The sequence below is a fragment of the Eptatretus burgeri genome, chromosome 1, assembly GCF_056783735.1.
Source record: "Eptatretus burgeri isolate ZD-2024b chromosome 1, Ebu_testis_v1, whole genome shotgun sequence".
NCBI classification, from domain to species: domain Eukaryota; kingdom Metazoa; phylum Chordata; class Myxini; order Myxiniformes; family Myxinidae; genus Eptatretus; species Eptatretus burgeri.
Genome location: NC_140961.1, coordinates 53,991,463 through 54,011,462, shown reverse-complemented (window position 1 = coordinate 54,011,462; position 20,000 = coordinate 53,991,463). Strand labels below are relative to the sequence as shown.

The following is a 20,000-nucleotide window of genomic DNA, read 5'->3' as shown; positions in this document are numbered from 1 at the left end:
GATCTCAATCAAACTTGGTCCAAGTATGTATAATGATTAAAAGATCAACTGCTAAGATTATGATGTCGAGGTCAAAGATCAGAAGTCGTGTGAGGTTAAAAAAAAATTCTGTTACCATGCTAACTTGTGAACCAGTGATGGGATTTTGACCAAACTTGCTACAAGGATGTATAAACCTCCGTCAGTGTGTTCATCCGTGATAGATTTGTTACTAAAAGGTCAAGGATCGAAGGTCACATTAAAACTCGTGTTGATGTGATACCATTGGCTCAGGGATTTGAACTAAACTAAGTACATGCACCCTGATACAGATGAGATGGTGAGGTGAAATAGTCTTGAGGTATTTGGTCAGTTAAAATGAGTGGAGGCATATTGGTCGACGTCTCGACGTTGAATTGTCTACTTTTTAAATGCAAGTCTAAATAGAAGGGTTTAGGATAATAAACCAAATTGAAGTCTTTATTTTAAGGAATGGATAGATCAAGGAAAATTGGACAGGGCTAGTTGGCCATCTCATACCTGTGCATATAGCTTGTTTGATAATTATCATTGAGATGGAGGGGGGGGGGAGTGGTAGTTTAGGCCAGTATGCTGGCCTACTTTTATTTTATTTCTACTAAATACTGTACAGAATATTGTAGATATTTGTGTGGATTGTAAAGTGTTGTTTGATCAATACGCTTTCCTATTTTGCGATGGAATTAGCTCGTTGTGGTGCAAGTGGACCTCGAATATGGGTCCCACAAAATATACCATGTATGAATTCTTCAGTTGTGATCTGGTGCTGTGATGATGAAATTTGCTGTCAGATTGTAGAGAGTATCTCTTGCCCAACCTCTTGTATGTTGGATCAAATGCATTTGGAAATTTATGTCCTCTTTATTCATTATAGTCATGTAAGATGTAAAGAATTTATACCACATTGATCCTCTTTTAATATCCACAGAAATTCCAGGTCCTGGTGTGGTGGCAGGAAGCAATGGTGCAACACCTAGTGCTTCGGAGCTGGAGACGGCACGGCCAAAAAACACTGGTGAAGAAGAACTACAGCTGCAGCTGGCACTTGCCATGAGCAAAGAGGAGGCGGAGCGGGTGAGCGTTGCTGTGCGGCGGAGCGGGTGAGCGTTGTGTGATTGTGCTTGCTGAGCAGTGGTTGTTCTCCACTTTGTGCTTGTTGCACTTAGTGTGTTATTGTTAATCGATGTGATCTGGTTTTGAACTTGTAAAAGCATTTGGTAGCATTTACTCTTGGGGCCCAATGGAGCCAAAGGCATGTCCTCTCAAGGCCTTTATTTTTTTTTTGTAATTCATTTTTGCGTACGTTGCATCGTCGTCGGATAGGCATCAACACAAATGTCACCAATTTTCAAATCTTAATTTTGGAAAAATGAGTTGAGCCATTTATTGGGATATCTCTGCCAATGCTGGAAGCTGCTTCATCATTCGACAAACCACAGATTTATGGTGCATTGTCATTGGCTGACAGGAAAAGTGATACCATCTCCTGCTGTGAATCGATCCGCATCCACGATTGTTGAGATGTGCATTACTCACGATCATGAAATGTGTGAAAATGTGTTTTCAAATCAAATACTATAATCGTTATCAATTATATCCTTAAATTCGACAATGATGAGAATAGTAGTTTTTTTTTTTTTTCTTTTTTTTTTTTCTTTCTTTTCCCCCCTTCAAGATCAGCAAAAAAAGTAACTTTTTTATATGTATATATATATATATGTATGTATATATATATATATGTATGTATATATATATATATATATATATATATATATATATATATATATATATATATATATATATATATATATATGTACACACACATTGTTGTTCGCCTTGATTGAGCAATTTGTGTGTGATGGCACTCTAGGGATGGCATGGAGAGGAAAAAAAAAATTGAAGTCTGCTCCACCCACTATATATAAAACTAAAGTATCTTCTCTTAAAAAGTATCTTCTCTTAAAAAGTAGTTTCAAGGCTGCATACGAGAGCGTACTTGGTCTGTTCAGCTGATTATCTAGGCAGGGATAACTTTGCAGTACTGCAGACTGTCAAAAGTTAAAAAAAAAACAAACATCGGACCGCAGGTCTTTAAGCTCACCTGGATTAGGGGAAACAGTCTCAAACCCACCTTTGACCATGGTTTTTTTTTTTTTTTTTAATGCCATGAACAAACTTTAGTACATCATGGTTGATGAAAGTTGTGGTCAAGTTTAGTTTCATTGAAAATGTGTGTTATTTTGGAGAAGAGAGTGAATACTTATTTTGGGGGAGGGTCAATGCAAACCCCCTGTAGACTCCCTGAATGAGCACAGATTTTGATGTGGTCAATACACCTTTATTTAGTATCAGATATGAAGCTTGTGGATCAGTTTCATCAAAATTGTGATTGGTTCAAGCAATAATGATTGAAGTGTTTACAGACTCACTGAATGACCCGCCCGATGACGCTGCTCGATTGCATAACCTCACCAGACTAAAGTCCAGGTGAGATAAAAACCGAGATCGGTCAGAACCGGCAAATCATCTTGGTCATCAGTCTCATCCTTGAGCTGCCCCTCTCAATGGAAATGACTGTGGTACCATCTGACAGTTTTAGTTTGTGCAGCACCCTTTGGTATCATTCCTTTCTACAGTTAAATATTTACAGATGCTCTCTAATTGAGAGCTTGTTCTCTCGTACTCGACCAATGCCACCGTAGTTTGGCAAGGCCATGTCCTTCCCCACGCGTACTTGATCAACTCTGAACCTTGCTAGGCACATGTTCAGATAAGAAAGCATGTCATGCATAGGTGCAACGGGGGGGGGGGGTGGGGGGTGCTCAGGGGCTCGAGGCCCCTCCTTGGCCAGACGCCATTACAAATACAGTAATTAATAGCTTTTGATTATCTGCTCCAAATTTGCCTATACTGTACGTTGGGTTGTGAGGTGTTTGTGGAAATGTCCTTTTCAAAATACCTTTCCTCGTGAGAAACATAATTTCCGTATTTTTCATATATTATATATGTATATATATAATACATCCAAACCCCCATTTTGGTACTAACTCTATGATTGTGAATTCATGTTTGCATGTTTTGCTTTTTAAAACCAAACCCCTATTTCATGTCCGAGTTCGCATTTAGTCGCATGGCACAAAAATTGTTCTCAGTCTCAGGTCATGTTCAGGATGACTGTCTCAGCAGAACAGCCATGTTCAGGGCATTTGTGTTGGGGAGGTGAGGAATGACTGGATGGCGAACAATTAAGAATGCTAATCATTTCCCATTGTCCTTTCTTAGCCCAAGGTCTCGGGTGTAAAAACTTGACATCCTGTTGGGCTACTGCTCGTCTTCAATAGAACACAAATTGTAAAATTAAAACAAAATTCTGTGCAATAACAATGAAATTCTCCAGCATTGAAACGCATTTCTTTAAAAAAATGTAAAACGAGCACTAAAAACATTTTAAAATGCAAAAGGAGGTCATGATGTTTCTCCCTCCTAAAAGTATGTAAACAAGGTAGGGATGGTCACAATTCTTGGGCCAACCATTATTAAAAAAATAACGATGTCTGGGTGGTTTCACATTATCATTTATTGTGACCATCCCTTAATCCTTTGCATAAAAAAAATGTTACTTTACATTGTACTTATTTGTGATGAAAAGTGTAGGATTCTCTGAAACCATTCATTTCCTGAAGTGGAGGCACTTGGGATGTTTTTGTGCATATTCTGGACTTGCACACTTGAGCCTCGTTCACACCATGGTTCTCGCCATTCTCGTTTACGGCCTTTGCACCTCACCCCACCTTTTGCTAACCCATGCATTAAAAGTACATGTGAATATGCATTGAACCTGCCTGGGTATTGCCACTGAAAATGATTCTTCACATGCTCTTTAACACCATAGGTTATCACATTTCCATCTGTTGGAGAACCTCATACGATTATACTTTCCAATCCTTCCTGGTGTATAATCGCATTTTGCTTCACTCCAGATTTATTTGGCCTCAAACATTACAAGATCCTAATAATAGAGAATTGTAGGCATACCAGCATGAGACTTCAAAAAAAACAAACAAACAAAATTATTCTTAAAGAATGGCAGCCCACTTGTGTATTGTATTGTACCGTATTCACCATAAGTGCAATCTTTTGTGGACAAAAGGGCAGGCAAATGCACCATTTTGTGGGCATAAAAATTGTATTTTGTTTTTGCCATCCATTAACGATTACAACTACTTCTTCAACCACTGCATAATCATGTGTACTAACTACACTGTTTGGCCTAATTGAGGTGCGAACAGAATTGCTCAAGAGGTTACACCCCGTTGGCATGGCACGACATCAGTGAGAGCGTGAGCTATTGTAAGCAGACAAAATAACACTGAAGGATTTTTCTCTTGATCTATGCATCCAATTTTTGATCACCAAAATCAACAAAGGAAATATACTTTGCCTTGGAGGAACTTGAATTGAAGATATGGGGTCCGAATGATCATAGAAAAGCTAAATGTCTTGATATGAAACAAACCAATAGCGATAAAGCGAGCAAATTGTACAGCATGGTGCTAACCATATACAAAATTTCCTTTTGCTTCAATTACAACTGGCAGGTTCTGGACTGCGTCGTTTTCTTTCAAATACTGTATATATTTTTAAAACACGAGTTGAAATTCAGTGACTTGTTGCAAATCATCTTCTCGGGAGATTCCACAATTGTTGATTTGTGTTCACTGAAGTTTCTTAAAACTCGTTTTGAAGTTGCTTGCATATGTCATTCACTTCAAGCAGCATAATTATTTGGAGAATTCAACTTGCACTGTTGTATTATGCCCTTTGTGTTGCACTCTACATTATTTCAGTGACGGGTGATCCCAAATATATTTGACGCGAGTTGTTCCCTCAGACCTGTTAACCAAGTAGATTACATCATTTTACAATTGGAGAAGCAGCCCATTGGTCGATGAATGAAAGTAGTTTAATTTTTGTTTGGTTTGTTTCTTCCCAAGGGTGAAAGACATTAATTACCAATCAAGATAGTACAGAGTTGAAATGGGCATAAAGCTTGCATTTCGGAGCAAGATCAGAAGAGAAGCACTACCCGTCTGCAGCACGTGGTTGTGGGTTAACAACATTGAGGAGTGTCTGAGATGCCGCTGATGCAATGCTCCCTGTCAGTTCGAACTGGGAATTATGGAATTTGGTCAGAATGCTACCAATATCTTGTCTACTCTTGTACAAAAGACATTAGGGGGTCTTTCGCATCCACCAGCTTGTAGTTGCTGATGGATCCCCAGCTTAACATCCATCCTCGGAATGGCACACTGTGAGCAAGCAGGGCGTTGCATTGTCAGTCCAACACTTTGTACTCTGCTCAGTAATCGAACCCAGAATAAAGGTCAAAGGGAAGTGCACTGTCTGCACCATCCTGGTGGATTCATATGTCAGTTTTTTTTGGCAAACAAGTTTGTCACCTCTATAATGCTTCTCCTTGTGTCTTTCTCCTAAATGCAGGCTCCCTCCCCATCTCTACTCTTTACTTCCTCTCTTCTTATTTGTGCACCCACCTTTCTGAGACTTCATTTCATTTCTTCCCCCCCCCCCCATAGCTTCAGGTTCGTGGTATACTGCCATGTCACCCTGTACCTTTCCAACCCCCTCCTCCAACCCAACCTTCTTGCTTGCAGGTTTCCTGGTTTTTACCCGGTTCTCTTTTTCTTTTTGTTCATTCCTTTAGTTAATTTGTCTGCAAGAGCGAGACTCATGGAAAAGCAAGAGAATACTTTCACAAAAACCCCCTTGAGTATTGTGCTTGCCCACTGCCCCACTCTTTGTACTTTTCCTTTATACCCTCACCAAAGGAGAGGGCATTTTGTTTTCATCCGCACAGAACTTTAGTGTTTTTCTCCGCAACCGCTTGTCGGATTGACATTAAATTTTCACCATAGGTGCGACTACTCATATTGAATGTTTTGATGATGATTATGACATAATACATCACATAGTGTGGCAGCCATGTTGGAAAAAACTTTGAACCTTCATCTCTGAAACTGCACCAAGGAAATAAATTGAAACTTCACACATAGCAAGAACTCATGAGGAATGTGATTAAAAAAAAAAAAAGAAGCTTTTTTTTCATCATTACTTATTTTATTTTTTATGATGTCATAAGTGCCTTCGTTATGATGTCGTAATTGCATATGTAGAACGCTACATCTGATCAGGCTGAAAATTTGAGGGTCATATTGGGATAAAGTGGTCCACAAATTTTTTTTTTTTGATGACTTAATCAGTCATGTGATTTTAAAAACAATATGGCTGCCAAAACAAAAACCTTTAAAAATCTTCTCTGAAATGGCTGAAGCAGTCATCACTGCCAGCATTTTTGAAGTGGTAGTTCTAATTATCTCACATAACACGAGTACACAAATGCCACACAAAATACACCACACAAAACAAGTCCTGGGGAGGGTCTGCCATCTCTGATTACTCTTTTTCTTGTTTGTCTCTTTTAATCTTGCTCTCTGGGCCTAGATTTTTATTTTTTTTTTTTTTTTTTTTTGTATACAAATTCTTAAAAAGTAATTGGATAGTCAAAATTAGTGGGGTTGTCTGAGGCCTTCATTCTCTCGTACGAAAGCAATTGTTTAAAAGTCAAATTTTTCCATTGACTGTCTTTCCAGTGGAAAGGTGATTGGTGTGATGGACATGTGAAATTAACTCAAATGGAAAGTATTTCATGAAAATGAGACTATATTTCTGAACATTCGTCTCCCCTTCTGGCAGAATTGGATATTTGATGCCTCACTTCACAATTGTTACATTGCCCAAATGTTTTTGTGCCATACAGCGCATGTTGAAAACCACCATGATCTGGAAATAGCGAATGATTGATGTGTAATTATGGCGAAAAATCATTAAATTACCAATCGATGCAATTTTGATTGAAAATCCTCAGGAAGGTGGTCACACAAATGAGATGGAAATGGTCTGTTCCATTCCAAAAATGTAATGATGCAGTCATGGATCAGGAGAGTTGCTAGGTGCCCATTGCCAAGGAGGTTTATTTTCACCTTATTACAATACTAGAGAGCAAAAATGCAGGTGAAAGCTGGAGTGCCCCAAGGCAGTGTTCTGGATTCAATCCTATTCCTGATCTTCCTAAATGATCTCTGACTCTGGAAAGTCTGCTTTATCTATTTGCTGATTACTCTACCCCCTGCTGTGATGTCCCACATCCTTCAGATAGGCAGGTAGTGGCCTCTTCCATCTTCAGACCTTGACAAAATCACAATCTGGTCAAACACTTGGAATATGTCTTTCAATCCTGACAAACTTCACACTCATGATCTCTCTGAAAATATTGACTGGTGAACCCTCACATCTACTTCCTTCAGTCTCTTGCAGTTCAGTCATTCAAACCTTTTGGCCTCATTGTCGACCATGATCTTTCTTGGCCAAACCACATCTGTGTTGCCTCCAAAGCTGGTTGTCAATTGGGGATCCTCCATTGTACAAAGTCTTTCCTTGGCACACTTGAACTTTTATCTGTCTACAAGGCCTTCATCCACAACTAGATAGGGTCTTCTCTCCTCTGGGCTCGTGCCCCTGTCTCACACCTTGCTCAGCTTGATGCCGTGGAAACCAAAGCCTTTAAAATCGTTGGAATCTCCTGTGATGAAGCCAAATCACTTGGCCTATAAATTTCTTATCGTAGATAGGTCTGTGGGCTGTCTTTCACCATCTCCTTCCTGGTCTTGCACCCTCTGCCATTTCTGTGCTATGTCCCTCTCCCTCTCCTCAGGTTTCTGTAGGGTGCACATGGTCTGTCAGTAACTACATTCTGGTGAAACTTCCAAAATCCAGATTCACTGCTTTAATGGCATACACTGAGACTTGCAACCCTCCACTCGTTCGTTCCTTTTTTTTTTCCACCGCTGGAATGAACTATCCTCTGTTTTTGCGATTGCTTTCTTGTCTACTTCAAGACTTCAAGACAGCTGCAGCTGCAAGACAGGGGGCTTCAAGACAGCTGTTCACGATCTCAGGCACAACCCCCATCCACATATTCTCTGTCTCTCTGCCATGTACCTATTTAAAGTGGAGTTCAGCTTGTGTTGTCCCTTCCCACCGCCCCCCCCCCCCCACACACACTTCTCTTTATAAGGGGTGATGTCTGGCACCAAGCTTTTTCCCTGCCTTGACAACATTTACCTTGTATATTGACTAATTTTCACCCTGCACTCATGGAGTGAAGAGCAAGGTTCGGCATTCGGTTGCGTGCATGTCTGCATTTTAAAAATAAATAAATTTTCTCGGCAACCATTGTTCTGATTGACACAAAATTTTACCATAGTTTTTTTAAATATATTTTTGGAAAACATGGTTTGTTATTTATGTATAATTTTATGTATAATTATTATACAGCCTCTGCCTGTATAATTTTTTATTGATCAATTTGATGTCATAGCTCACGTGGTACAGACACAATCTTGGAAAAACATTGCACCTCGATCTCCCAAACCACTCGATCTTAAAAAAAAAAAAAATTGAAACATTGCTCGTTGTCGATTACTCACAATCGGGAATAAGTTGTGTTGTTGATGATGTCATTCGACAAGTACAACGCTTTATCTGATCAGTATTAAAAAAATTCCTCTGCAACTGTTAGTCTGATTGACATGAAATTTTACCATCTGAGTGCCTCTGCCTGTGGAATTTTTTTTTAATTCATAATTGTCATAGGTCATGTACGGACGCCATCTTGGAAAAACTTCGCACATCTATATCTCTGAAACCACTCCATGGAAAATAATTGAGACCTGGCTCATTGTAAACGACTCCCCATGGGGAATAAGATACGTTAATGTCATCGGTAACTTCGTTGACATCATAATTTGACAAGTACAACACTTATCTGATCATTATTAATTTTTTCTCAGCAACTGTTTGTCTGATGGACACACGATTTTAACCAAAGGAGTGCCTCCTCCTGTGGAATATATTGTTACCGAAATGGCCCTTATTGGACTACTAAATATAGGATTAGCTCAGATCCCCATTAAATGCATGTTTAGCTCGGTTGTGTGGTAAAATGGACGTTACATGTGTGTCGGGAGATGTAAGAGGCCGTTTTATTGTTTGTGCGGTGGTGGTGGAACGAGAGCTCCCTCTTCTCCCTACCCCATCCCGGACGAGGCCCTGCCCTGTCAGCTGAGAGGGTGTGGCCAAAAAGAGGAAGTGAAACTCAGAGGCCACAGCGCCGAAAAGGAGAAGTGAAACTGAAGTACAAAAACTGCGGTCGGCTTCGCTGAGCGAGGCGTGCTAGTGTTTCAAACGAAAGAGAAACTGGAGAAAGAGTGGAGTGTGGAAAACAGTCGGGTTTTTCGAGGCGTGCTCGGGGTGGCTTCGAAGCGAACGAAGGCTTCGTAAAAGGGTTCATTGTGTGGGAACAGTCGCTCTCGAGGCATGCTCGTGTTTCGAAGCGAACAAAAGAGAGGCGGCCTGCATATCGAGTCGGCGATCCACTCATATGAGGAGGTGATTCTGCCGTGAGAGAGACTGCAGCCGGCTTGGAGAGGTGAGCGTGGAAAAGGAAAGAAAAGGTGATTCTACAGAGAAAGAAACCGAGGACGGAGTTGAGAAGTCGGGCTTCGAGGCGGGAAGGCAAGAGAGGAAACGACGGAGCCTTTGACGGTCCCTGCTCACACCAACGGCTCGACACGTTTGCTGATCCGCTTGCCAGAGCCCAGCACCTCGATTTGGGCCTTTGGTGAACAGGCAAGGCCTGGATTTGTATGCTGGACCTTGAGAGAAATCAGCTGAGGCCCATCGTCGATCTTACGTGGGGTCAGAGCGTGCGGAGACCGCGTTCGGTGCGGAAAGGAAAGAGTACGGTGCCGCCATCTTGCCACGCGGCGCGTTCGAGCTGGGGGCTCAAATCCGTGGACATCCGCTTGTTACGAGTGACATTCGTGCTTTTTTGACGCTTTCCTCTCGTCCATGGGACATCACCAAGTACTCTGTCTTGCATGCATGCTGTCTCTGTCTGTCTGTCTGTCTTGTCTGCACGTGTTTTATAAGGCATATCTCGGTAGGGACCCCCCTCGAAACCTGTCGTCCGTAGTTCCCGAGTTAAGAACAGGTTAAAGATTGTTAATAAAAACATTGTCATAAATGATTTGCTTATGTCGTGTTCCCTGATGTTCCCCAATAAATCTGGTTGGTTCGTATGAAGTTACCGCTATGGATTAATTCGTGTCGCGTCGAGGAACGATCCGTTCGATTGGCATATAAAACCAAAATGGTTACAGACTGACAGAAAACGCTCGGCATCTGACACAACCAGTCTATAACCAGGGTTCTATTTCCCCAACTGGTAAGGTACAAGGATTACGTTGATATCGGAATTGAAGACTCGTGACCCGAGGCCTGTGCCGAGCCGGCCGGCGTTATAAACCCTGGAGACGGTAGTGGTGAGGGTGGCGCCAAGGATCGGGTGAGAATCCCACCACCCCGGATCCACAACAATATTAATGATGATCATGTCTTAGGTCATGTTCTGGTGTTCTGGTGGAAAAACCATAAACAATATTGCACCTCCATCTCCAAAACCATTGACTGTGCAGGATAAGTATTCTGTGAATACTACCTCGCTTTAATTTGTGATCATCTTCCCATTCATTGCAAAACAAGTTAAAATTCACTTTTCTGCATTTCTGTATAGAAATGTTCATTTGAGCCCTTCGTCAAGTTCCTTGTGTCCATAATTTGACATTCGTTGGAATTTTTTGGAGAGTAGCTAACCCCAACATTTTTGGAAAGCTTAAACAATACCAAAACAGAAAATCCATGTTTCACATTTTTTCAATGCATATAATGTGGTCAAATAGGTCGTTTTGGGGTAAAAACCTGTTTTTTTTTAATTTCAGCTCTGAAAATTCAAAATTAATCTCAAGCAAGCAACTGATGATGCATAATTAACTTGAGGACAGTTCTTAATATAGAATATATATCTGTATTTTGAGCAATGGTTGCCATGGAAACGGCTATCATTTTGTCAAATTACCGTTTATTTAATGTATTGCTTTCAAATCTTGAAACGAGTAACGCATGAATATCGTGATCATTGAAATGTACATGTCAAATATGAGTTGGTAGCCAATTGGCATCACTGTCTCTCATGTCACTCATCATTGCCATCGTCATCATCACTATCGTGGTCATGCCGTTCAATGTTTGAGTCCTCGTCATTCTCACACGAAGTGCTGCACATGCAAAGATCGGTGCATGTTAAGTTATTGGCCCTGCAGGAACATCTGTGATGAACATTGTCTTGCACTGGCACCTTATCTCGATAATTGCCTTTGGTGCAGGGAGAATGTCTGTCGGTTTTAGTTGACCACTCGTGTCCTTGTGGAAGCCATTCTTTAATGGATCAAGAAATGTTTGCTGAGAAATTGCTGCTTGACCCCAAACGTATGCCTGGATATGTACCCGCATGATATGCTGCCTCAGAGCACCGACAGTTGGTGGTAACTTGTCATTCTCAGCCATGTTCTTACAGAAGAGATGCCACCGAAGTTCAGGGATGCTGGAAATATTGACACCACTTGGACAATAACCTGAACAGAAAAATCTTGCTAAAGTTGTGTATAGTTCCTCTGACAGTTCAGCATCCTTACAGAGCATAGTAAAGGCATCTACCATGTCGTCATCGGCCTTCAAGTAGCACTGGAACCACTTTGCCTTACCATATCGGGCGAACCGCCCAGTATTATCGGCACCTGTGAATACGTGGAAGGCTGGCAATGCCTGGGCTCTCTCCTCACCTAGGGCCTTCCAGATTGGCTCGATTTTGACAATGCTAGATGCCATTGAGATAGATGTGTGTCTTGGCAGGAGATGATAGTTTGCTATGGCAAGAACCAGAACAACTATATCAGGTGAGAATATCGTCAGCTCAATATTTCCCGTGTGTTGCTGTGATGCAGCTATTGCTTGCTGGATCATCAACGTCTCGGCCTCCTCATGGTTATTCGCCTCAAATTGGAGACCCCTGTTGCTCGACGTCTGCCCAGATGCCGAAACGACGACCACCTTTGTTGAATCGCTGTTGTATTCTAGTTTTCTCTGCCAAGTACTCCGTCAGATCAGCCTTGGTTTGATCATGGGACAGAAATCGACTCATCGTGATGTGTTTGATACTGGTATAATTCTTGCCCTGATATTGGACTGGTGCCTTTCCTTGACGTCATTTGTCTCTGGTTGTGCTCTTAAGGGAATCTTGCTTGTATGTATCAAAAACAAGAATTACATGGTTGAAGCCTCTGGTCAGACTCGTCACCATCTCAGTGCGGATTGTTATCATTGAAACATTCACTGAGGTCCTTCACTGTCACGACCATTGTTGGTTTCTTGGTCATTTTCTGGACAACTACCATTCCATCCACGACTGCGACCTTCGTGCTAGTACTGCCATCAATTACAGCATCAGCGGGTGCTGGTTCCATGTGTGTGGCATCAAGCTCATCTTCTGGTAAAGACGGTCACACTTTCAATAAATCGAACTACAAAAACTTAAAATCAAACGTTTTACTACTGAAGGTGCTGAAACCTTCTGATATTGAACAGACACACCAATGTATCATTGCACAGATGGCCATTTCCATGGCAACCAACTGTTCCAATACTTGAAAATCATAATACTTATGTGCAAGTTAGTCATGGTCACTATATTTAACAATTATTTAGGTCATCCGATGGAAAATATATATATATATATATATATATATATATATATATATATATATATATATATATATATATATATATATATATATATATATATATATATATATATATATATATATATATATATATATATATATATATATATATATATATATATATATATATATATATATATATATATATAACAATTCCACTCCAAAAATGCTGTTTCCATTGCAACTGACAGTCAAAATGCAACATTTTATCATCTAATAAAATCCATTGTTAGCCATTTAACAGTAATCCATCATCAGTTGGTTATTTTGTATTGTTTCAGATTTTTTTAAAATTGGAATTCAAAAAAAGTGTTTTTCACCTCAAAACGACTTTTCCAAAAGTTGAAAAAATGTGAAACATTTTTTAATTTAAATACATTTTAAATTTCTCAAATCTATAGGTTTGCTATGCTCCAAAAAATTCCAACAAAATTACACAAGGAACCTGACTATCTGCAATTAATTCATATAGAATGAGGTGGTTACAAGTGAGCGTAATAGCCAAGGAGTTAAGCTGGCAAGCAATCCTATGATGGAGTTTATATATGTCATCCATCTTACTTGGAAAGGTGACCATGAACCCCCATTTGCCACACCAGTGCATAACTACAACTTTCAGAGACTATAGCTTTATCAGATTTTGTTTTTTCATTTTTTTTTTCCTCTGGTTACATTTTGAAGATCTCAACACTTTGGAATGGTTACCTAAATTGACAGACAACCCCTGTTGGTCAGGACTGACAGCAAGTGTTTGTGTGTGACTGTTCTGCTTTAAAATAGTTGATAAAAAAAATCCCAGGTTTTTCTTGAGCATCAACATCCAGTGTAAAACGAGGGTAGTTTTTGTGATTGGGAACTAATTGTTTCGATGTGCAAAGAAGCTGAATACAGCTTAACATTCAGAAATGAAAAAATTTAGTTTACATTTAAAAAAAATAAAAACTTTAGGTGTTCCATGCATTATCAAATCTAAAGTATATTTTCAACAAATTCTCTACATGTATAAACCATATATAAAAGGAGACTCTACAGCAAATGTTTGCTACACTTTGAACAAAAATTATGCACTTCTCTTTCAAACTGAAGATGACACCAGACTTGGTGTAATGGTTGGAGCATCCGCTCCAAGTCTGAGGTCAGCGGTTCAAACCCTGGCCAAGTCGTACCAAAGACTAAAAATGGTACATGCTGCTTCCTTGCTTGACGCTGAGCATTTAAATGATAGAGTATAGACAAACAATGGTGTGCATGTGGTGTTTGCAAAAGTTGCCCTATATTTGCTACAAACAATATAGTAATTCTACAGTGACGGCTATATCTTGCAAGTCAAAATGAACCAAATAATTGATTGCATGTAAAACCTCAAAGACTTTATTGAATTGAAGCAAATGTGCAGTGCAATATGTTGGTGAAACAATGCAGAGATGTAATGTAAGAATGAACACGGGAGCAGCATGAGAAACCCAGGTAAAACTACTGGTTGTCCACCACACTAGTCCCTTTACTTATGGATACTGTCAAAAGGTGAGCTTCAGTGTTCAGGTTGTAGAAAGCATAAGTAGCAATGGTTGAAAAAGAAAGGATGGAAGATAAAGCAATCGCACGAGAAAAAGAAGAGATTGCAAACCCTCGTCCGGACTTCTCTTGAGTGGTGGATTTTTTTTTTAATAGGTTTTCAAGTAAATCCAATATGGCTGCCAAACCATGTGACCAATGATGTCATATGTGAACCTTTTGTTCCTCATGGACAGGCGGCCATACGTATAAAGTTTCGCCTCTATCTGTTCAGCAACTTCAGAGAAGATTTTTGAAGGTTTTTTATATATATATATATATATATATATATATATATATATATATGTATATATATGTATATATATGTATATATATGTATATATATGTATATATATGTATATATATGTATATATATGTATATATATGTATATATATATATATATATATATATATATATATATATATATATATACACACACACACACATGTATTTTTTTTACAATATGGCTGCTGAATCATGTGACTGTCATTAATTTTTTTTTTTTTTCTGTGGACCATTTTATCCCTAGATGACCCTCAAAAATTTTCATGCTGATCGGATGTGCAATTATAACGTCATAACGAGGGCACCTATGATGTCATTAATAAAAAAAAAATCACACATTCCCCATGAGGAGTCCTTGCTATGTGCCAAGTTTCTAATTTTTCCTTGGTGTGGTTTCAGAGATAGAGCTCCAAAGTTTTTCCGTTTTTCCAATATGGCTGCCACACCACGTGTCCTATGACATCATAATTGTAATTAAAACGTTCTACATGAGTAGTTGCCCCAATGGTGAAAATTTTGTCTCAATACAACAAGCTATTGCGGAGAAAAACACCAAAGTTCTGTACAGACAGATGGACCCAAATGCAATACCCTCTCCAAATCCTTTCACGAGGGTAATTATTTAAGCGTTGGTAACTTTTATGGATTAAACAATTAAGAACTGCTTACCCAGATGGGTTGAATGAAAGAATTAATGATGCATACAACATAATGGCCAAACCATAATTGCATCTGTTTTTTATCCCCCGCTGCGTGGCGGAAGGGGGATATTGTTGTCGTCCGCTGTCCGTCCGTCCGGGCGTCAACATTTATAGCTGTTAGGGTGATAACTCATAAAGTGTTTGCCATATCGATTTGAAATTTGGGTCACACATGTACCACCTGAAAAGGAAGAACCCTATTGATTTTGGGCGTGGCCGGATCCTAGATGGCCGACTGGGGCAGCCATTTTGAAAATAATTTTTTTGTAATAAATGGAAAACCGCTTATCTGATTTTAATTATTTTTGGTTACTAGGTTCCTCACCCCTGGGGAACTTTTTTGAGATGATGACCAAATGGTGTATTGTTTCCAATTCACCTCATTATCTGGAATATGTATGACCTTTTTCATTCAATGGCGGGGGATTCCCCATCTCTGATGGTTTATTTAATACCTTACCATGAGACTCTCATGCGGAGAACATAATTATGGACATAAAAGTCCAGTTAGACACCGCAACAAATCGTAAATGATTGGGTAGATCTTAACAAATCAAATATCTACAGATTGTTCAACAGCAGTAGAATTGAGATTAAAAAAAAAACCTTATGTTTGGCAAATTGTTAACATTAATGGAAGAGAATAATCAAGAGGAACTTCCAATATAACATACGGAAGCAATTCTGGATATGATGGACAAAGAAAAACATAGAGAAGTTGATCGTTGAAATGAGAATGTCTTGATCAAAATTGTTTGGAAACAAAGGGGTGGAAATGATCGATATGGAGAAAATACTATAACAGAAGGAAGTGTGGAGTAAACTTCCAGAAACGATACAACAGAGAGCCAGCCACCAAGGGTTATGTACGCTTTACAAAATGCAATTTAGGGAAAAATCTTCAATTACTGTATAAGGAAACGGTACAAACTAAAGATGTCGAAGAGTGATTGAGCAATGCACATACGTCATTGTAATTGTGAACATTCCTTATTTTAAGATGTACATCATAAATGCATTATCATAGGTGATCTCAGAAAAGTGAAAGATAGAAAACTATGTGCATTATTTACAAAAGGACCAAATTGTGGAGAAAACAAAAGGATTACGTGGAATAAAGCGATGGAAATTACAATGATAGGATTGATGGAAATTATGAACAAATGGCTTTGTAGTTGGAGGATGTAGAGAAACGTGTAAAAGGGAGTTGTTTATTTCAAAAGAAAAGCTTCAATCTTTCATCCGAATAATTTTAAACAATCTGGAGACTTTTATTTAAAAATTGCTTTGAACACTGTTATTGTTCCAATTGACAAAGCCAATAATATTGCATTTGTATGCAAAACATTCTACATTCAAACACGTTTTCAAGAATTGGGCTTCCACTGGACTTATTAGATCAATTGATTTATTGCTCATTAATGATGGGTTTGTATTTGATCAGCTTCATGATGTATATCCAAAATAACTCCAATTTTAAAAAGGAAGTCTCACTTAAGTTTATTTTTTTGAATTACAAATAGATATCGGAAATTAATTTCACTCAATTATTTGATAAACGAGATGCTTTTCGATTCCACATTGTACGAATGCCTTTCATAGACAAACTTTCTGAAAAAGATATTCTATGGTACGGTTGCAGGTGAAAAAATTAGGACCGTGAGAGCAACCACACACAGCACTGAACTTATCCATAGATTAAAACTACGAGTCAGATGTATGCTAACACAGGGAGCTTCAGTTAGCAGATTAATACAAGTGTTCTTTAAGATCATAAAACGACACAAAATATAATTGGTAAAACTATGAATCGTAAAAATATTGAGACGTTTCTGTAAATGCACGATATCTATCTGTATATATCTACATATGTAAAATCAGTGTGTGACTCCAAACAAACAATTAGTGCTGTGAGCTAGCTCTTGTGGGAGCCAAAGACAGTCTCTGCATTGTGGCAGACGTCGCAACATTCATCTCGAGTAGGAGAAGACGTATACATATAATATATATGTATATGTGTGTCCCTAAAAAAAAATATGACATTTTGTAGTCTAATAACACAGCTAATTCTTGCTCAAATGATCTCAAATTTTAGCAAAATGTGTAAAAACTAACTCAGTTGAATGTTTAATTCTTATCTCAATGAGAATCGACCAGGAAGATGGATTGGGCGTGCCAGTGATGACAATGTGCTGTTGAAATGGCCACCACGTTCACCTGACTTGACATCTTGTGATTTTTTTTTTTTTTTTCTATGGGGCTATGTGAAAGGACTGGTCTATATCCCCCCTCTTCCTACAAGCCTAGAGGAACTAAAGCAGAGAATCACTGAGGCGCTGGAGAATGTTACGCAAGACATGCTACAGCGTGTTTGACAGGAGTTGGACCACCGACTTGACGTGTCGTGTCACAGGCGGTGCGCATATTGAACATTTGTGAAGTTTTGAGAAAACGGTTATAAAATCTACATCTCTGAATCTCTTGTTCGAATTTTGATAAATAAATCTTTTGTTGTTCAACATGAAGCCTATTTACTTTTGTTTGCCTGGGACATGTAGTTACTTAGATATTCAAGTTTCAAATGATGTAATTTTTTTAGGGACACCATATATATATATATATATATATATATATATATATATATATATGTATATATATGTATATATATGTATATGTATATATATGTATATATATGTATATATATATATATATATATATATATATATATATATATATATATATATATATATATATATATATTCGAAACATGAGTGACAAGCACTCCGCTGATCGCCATTGGACAACAGTCCACACCAAAGTGTCGCCTCCAACAGAGGGTTCGGCCTCTTTATCTCATCAGACGTATAAATGGCGAATGTGGTCATCATTGGTTAGATATTTGTCGGTCTACCATCCTGATGAGGGCAAATAAGCCTGAAATCCAGATCGGTGGTTCCGTTTGTTTAACTGATGATGACCATATAATCTTTGTTTCTTTGACAGTCACCGGGCCGAAGCCTCTGTGTTGGAGGTGACGCTTTGGTGTGGACTGTTGTCCAATGGGGATCAGCGGAATGCTCGTCACTCGTGTTTCAATTTTCCTGCTGGTCATATCACGTGCCTTCTGGTTGAATGGTCTGCATTAGCACGAACAATTGTCTGGGTGGCAAACGGGTGGTTGTTCTGTGCGGGTGATCTGGTTTTTACCATGTGAGACATAATCCACAGCTATGCTCACCATAACAGTCGGGAGGTATGTGTATGTGTATGTATGTATGTATGTATATAAAATGTGTGTGTTTATATGTTAGGGTTGTGGGGGAAGATGGAGGAATTTCATAGCAAAGTTTTTAGATTGTATAGATTTGCTTGATCCGTGGACGTGTTGGAGGCATCTCGATGTAATTTTAGTCGGGAAACTGTGAGCTTGTGTCACTCGTCACCCCACGGGGGGTGGTGCTGTGCTAATTAGATGGGGATTAAGGCCAATTTCCCCCAGAATGTAATTGCCCCCTGTGATCTTTTCCTACGTTTTTGCATTTATAACCCAGCAATAAAATTACATTCTTGTAAGAATAATAATAACAGAGCTGCACGTCCAAGCAGGCAAGAAGCCCTGCCTTCCCAGCTTCGTTCCAGCATGTCACGCCCCAGAGGCTTATGATTGGTCCGTGTGACGTGAAGGGGGTGGGGGGGGGCATGTTGGAAGAGCGGACAGTTGGGAGGACACGGTTGGTGAAGGAATGTGGCTGAGAATGAGGATCTCATTTTTGCTTTCCACTCGGCACGACGAAATGGCTGCGCGATTCCAGTGTTTGTGCTGGGCAAGACGCCAGTCATTGACTGTTCGGCTGAACCGTGAAGTGTCTACTTTTCTGAGGAGGGAATAAGAGCGTGGATCGTGGTCTTATCACTGGGCCTCAGTGATCGTCTCGTCTGGTCGAGGAGGAAGGTGGCTATCGTTGTGAGCAGACCTTGTGTGAGAGGAACATTCGGCATATTCGTTCGTGAGAAGAAGCAGCATGCCGGTTGGTGAGTTCTGGCATTGACTACTGCCTCACGATTAGCTTGGGTACATGACCGCAGAGAGCGGCTTGACACCATTTTGGGTGTGGTTTCCCATGCAGGACGACACAGCTCGACCCTAAAGTTCAATAAAGACCATCTGGACAAAGCTAAGTGACAGAATAAAGGGAGGATTTTCCTTTCTTTTATTTTCCCCTTGTCTGTATTAAAGTCCATGTGTCGAGGCACCTTGACTTTTGGCTCTGGTTTACCTCGCGTTTGATATAATTGCACTTTGAATTATTACTGCCATTGTAAATATTCGATATATTTTCATTAAACCCTTGTGTTGTTTATTTGTCATGGGTTTGAGTATAAACCCCTTGTGCTGTGCTTCCGTCTGCTCCGTTCGTGCCATCCAATCCCTCCCGCGCACATGCCATAATCTGAGGATCATGTGTTCACCTCAAAAGAATACCGCTTGGCGATCCAGCCTGGTCGGTGTTTACCGCCCGTCCAGGACAATTGAATAAGGGAATGAACCTAACCTACATGGCTGTGACGACTATATATATATATGTTTGTATATGTGTGTATATATATATATATATATATATATATATATATATATATATATATATATATATATATATATATATATAT

General features: G+C 39.4%; 1 protein-coding gene across 6 annotated transcripts in view; it reads left to right on the top strand.

The window, feature by feature from the left end:
- Positions 1-20,000, top strand: part of LOC147034506 (epsin-2-like) — a 118,109-nt gene that overhangs the window by 49,525 nt on the left and 48,584 nt on the right. For all 6 annotated transcript variants that reach the window (XR_015059074.1, XM_085884510.1, XM_085884518.1 and 3 more), the window contains exon 4: positions 947-1,092. Coding sequence is in view for 5 of the 6 variants with exons in the window: in XM_085884510.1 (XP_085740636.1) it covers positions 947-1,092 (146 nt within the window). In the remaining variant the exon portion in view is untranslated. The remainder of the gene's footprint in view (positions 1-946; positions 1,093-20,000) is intronic.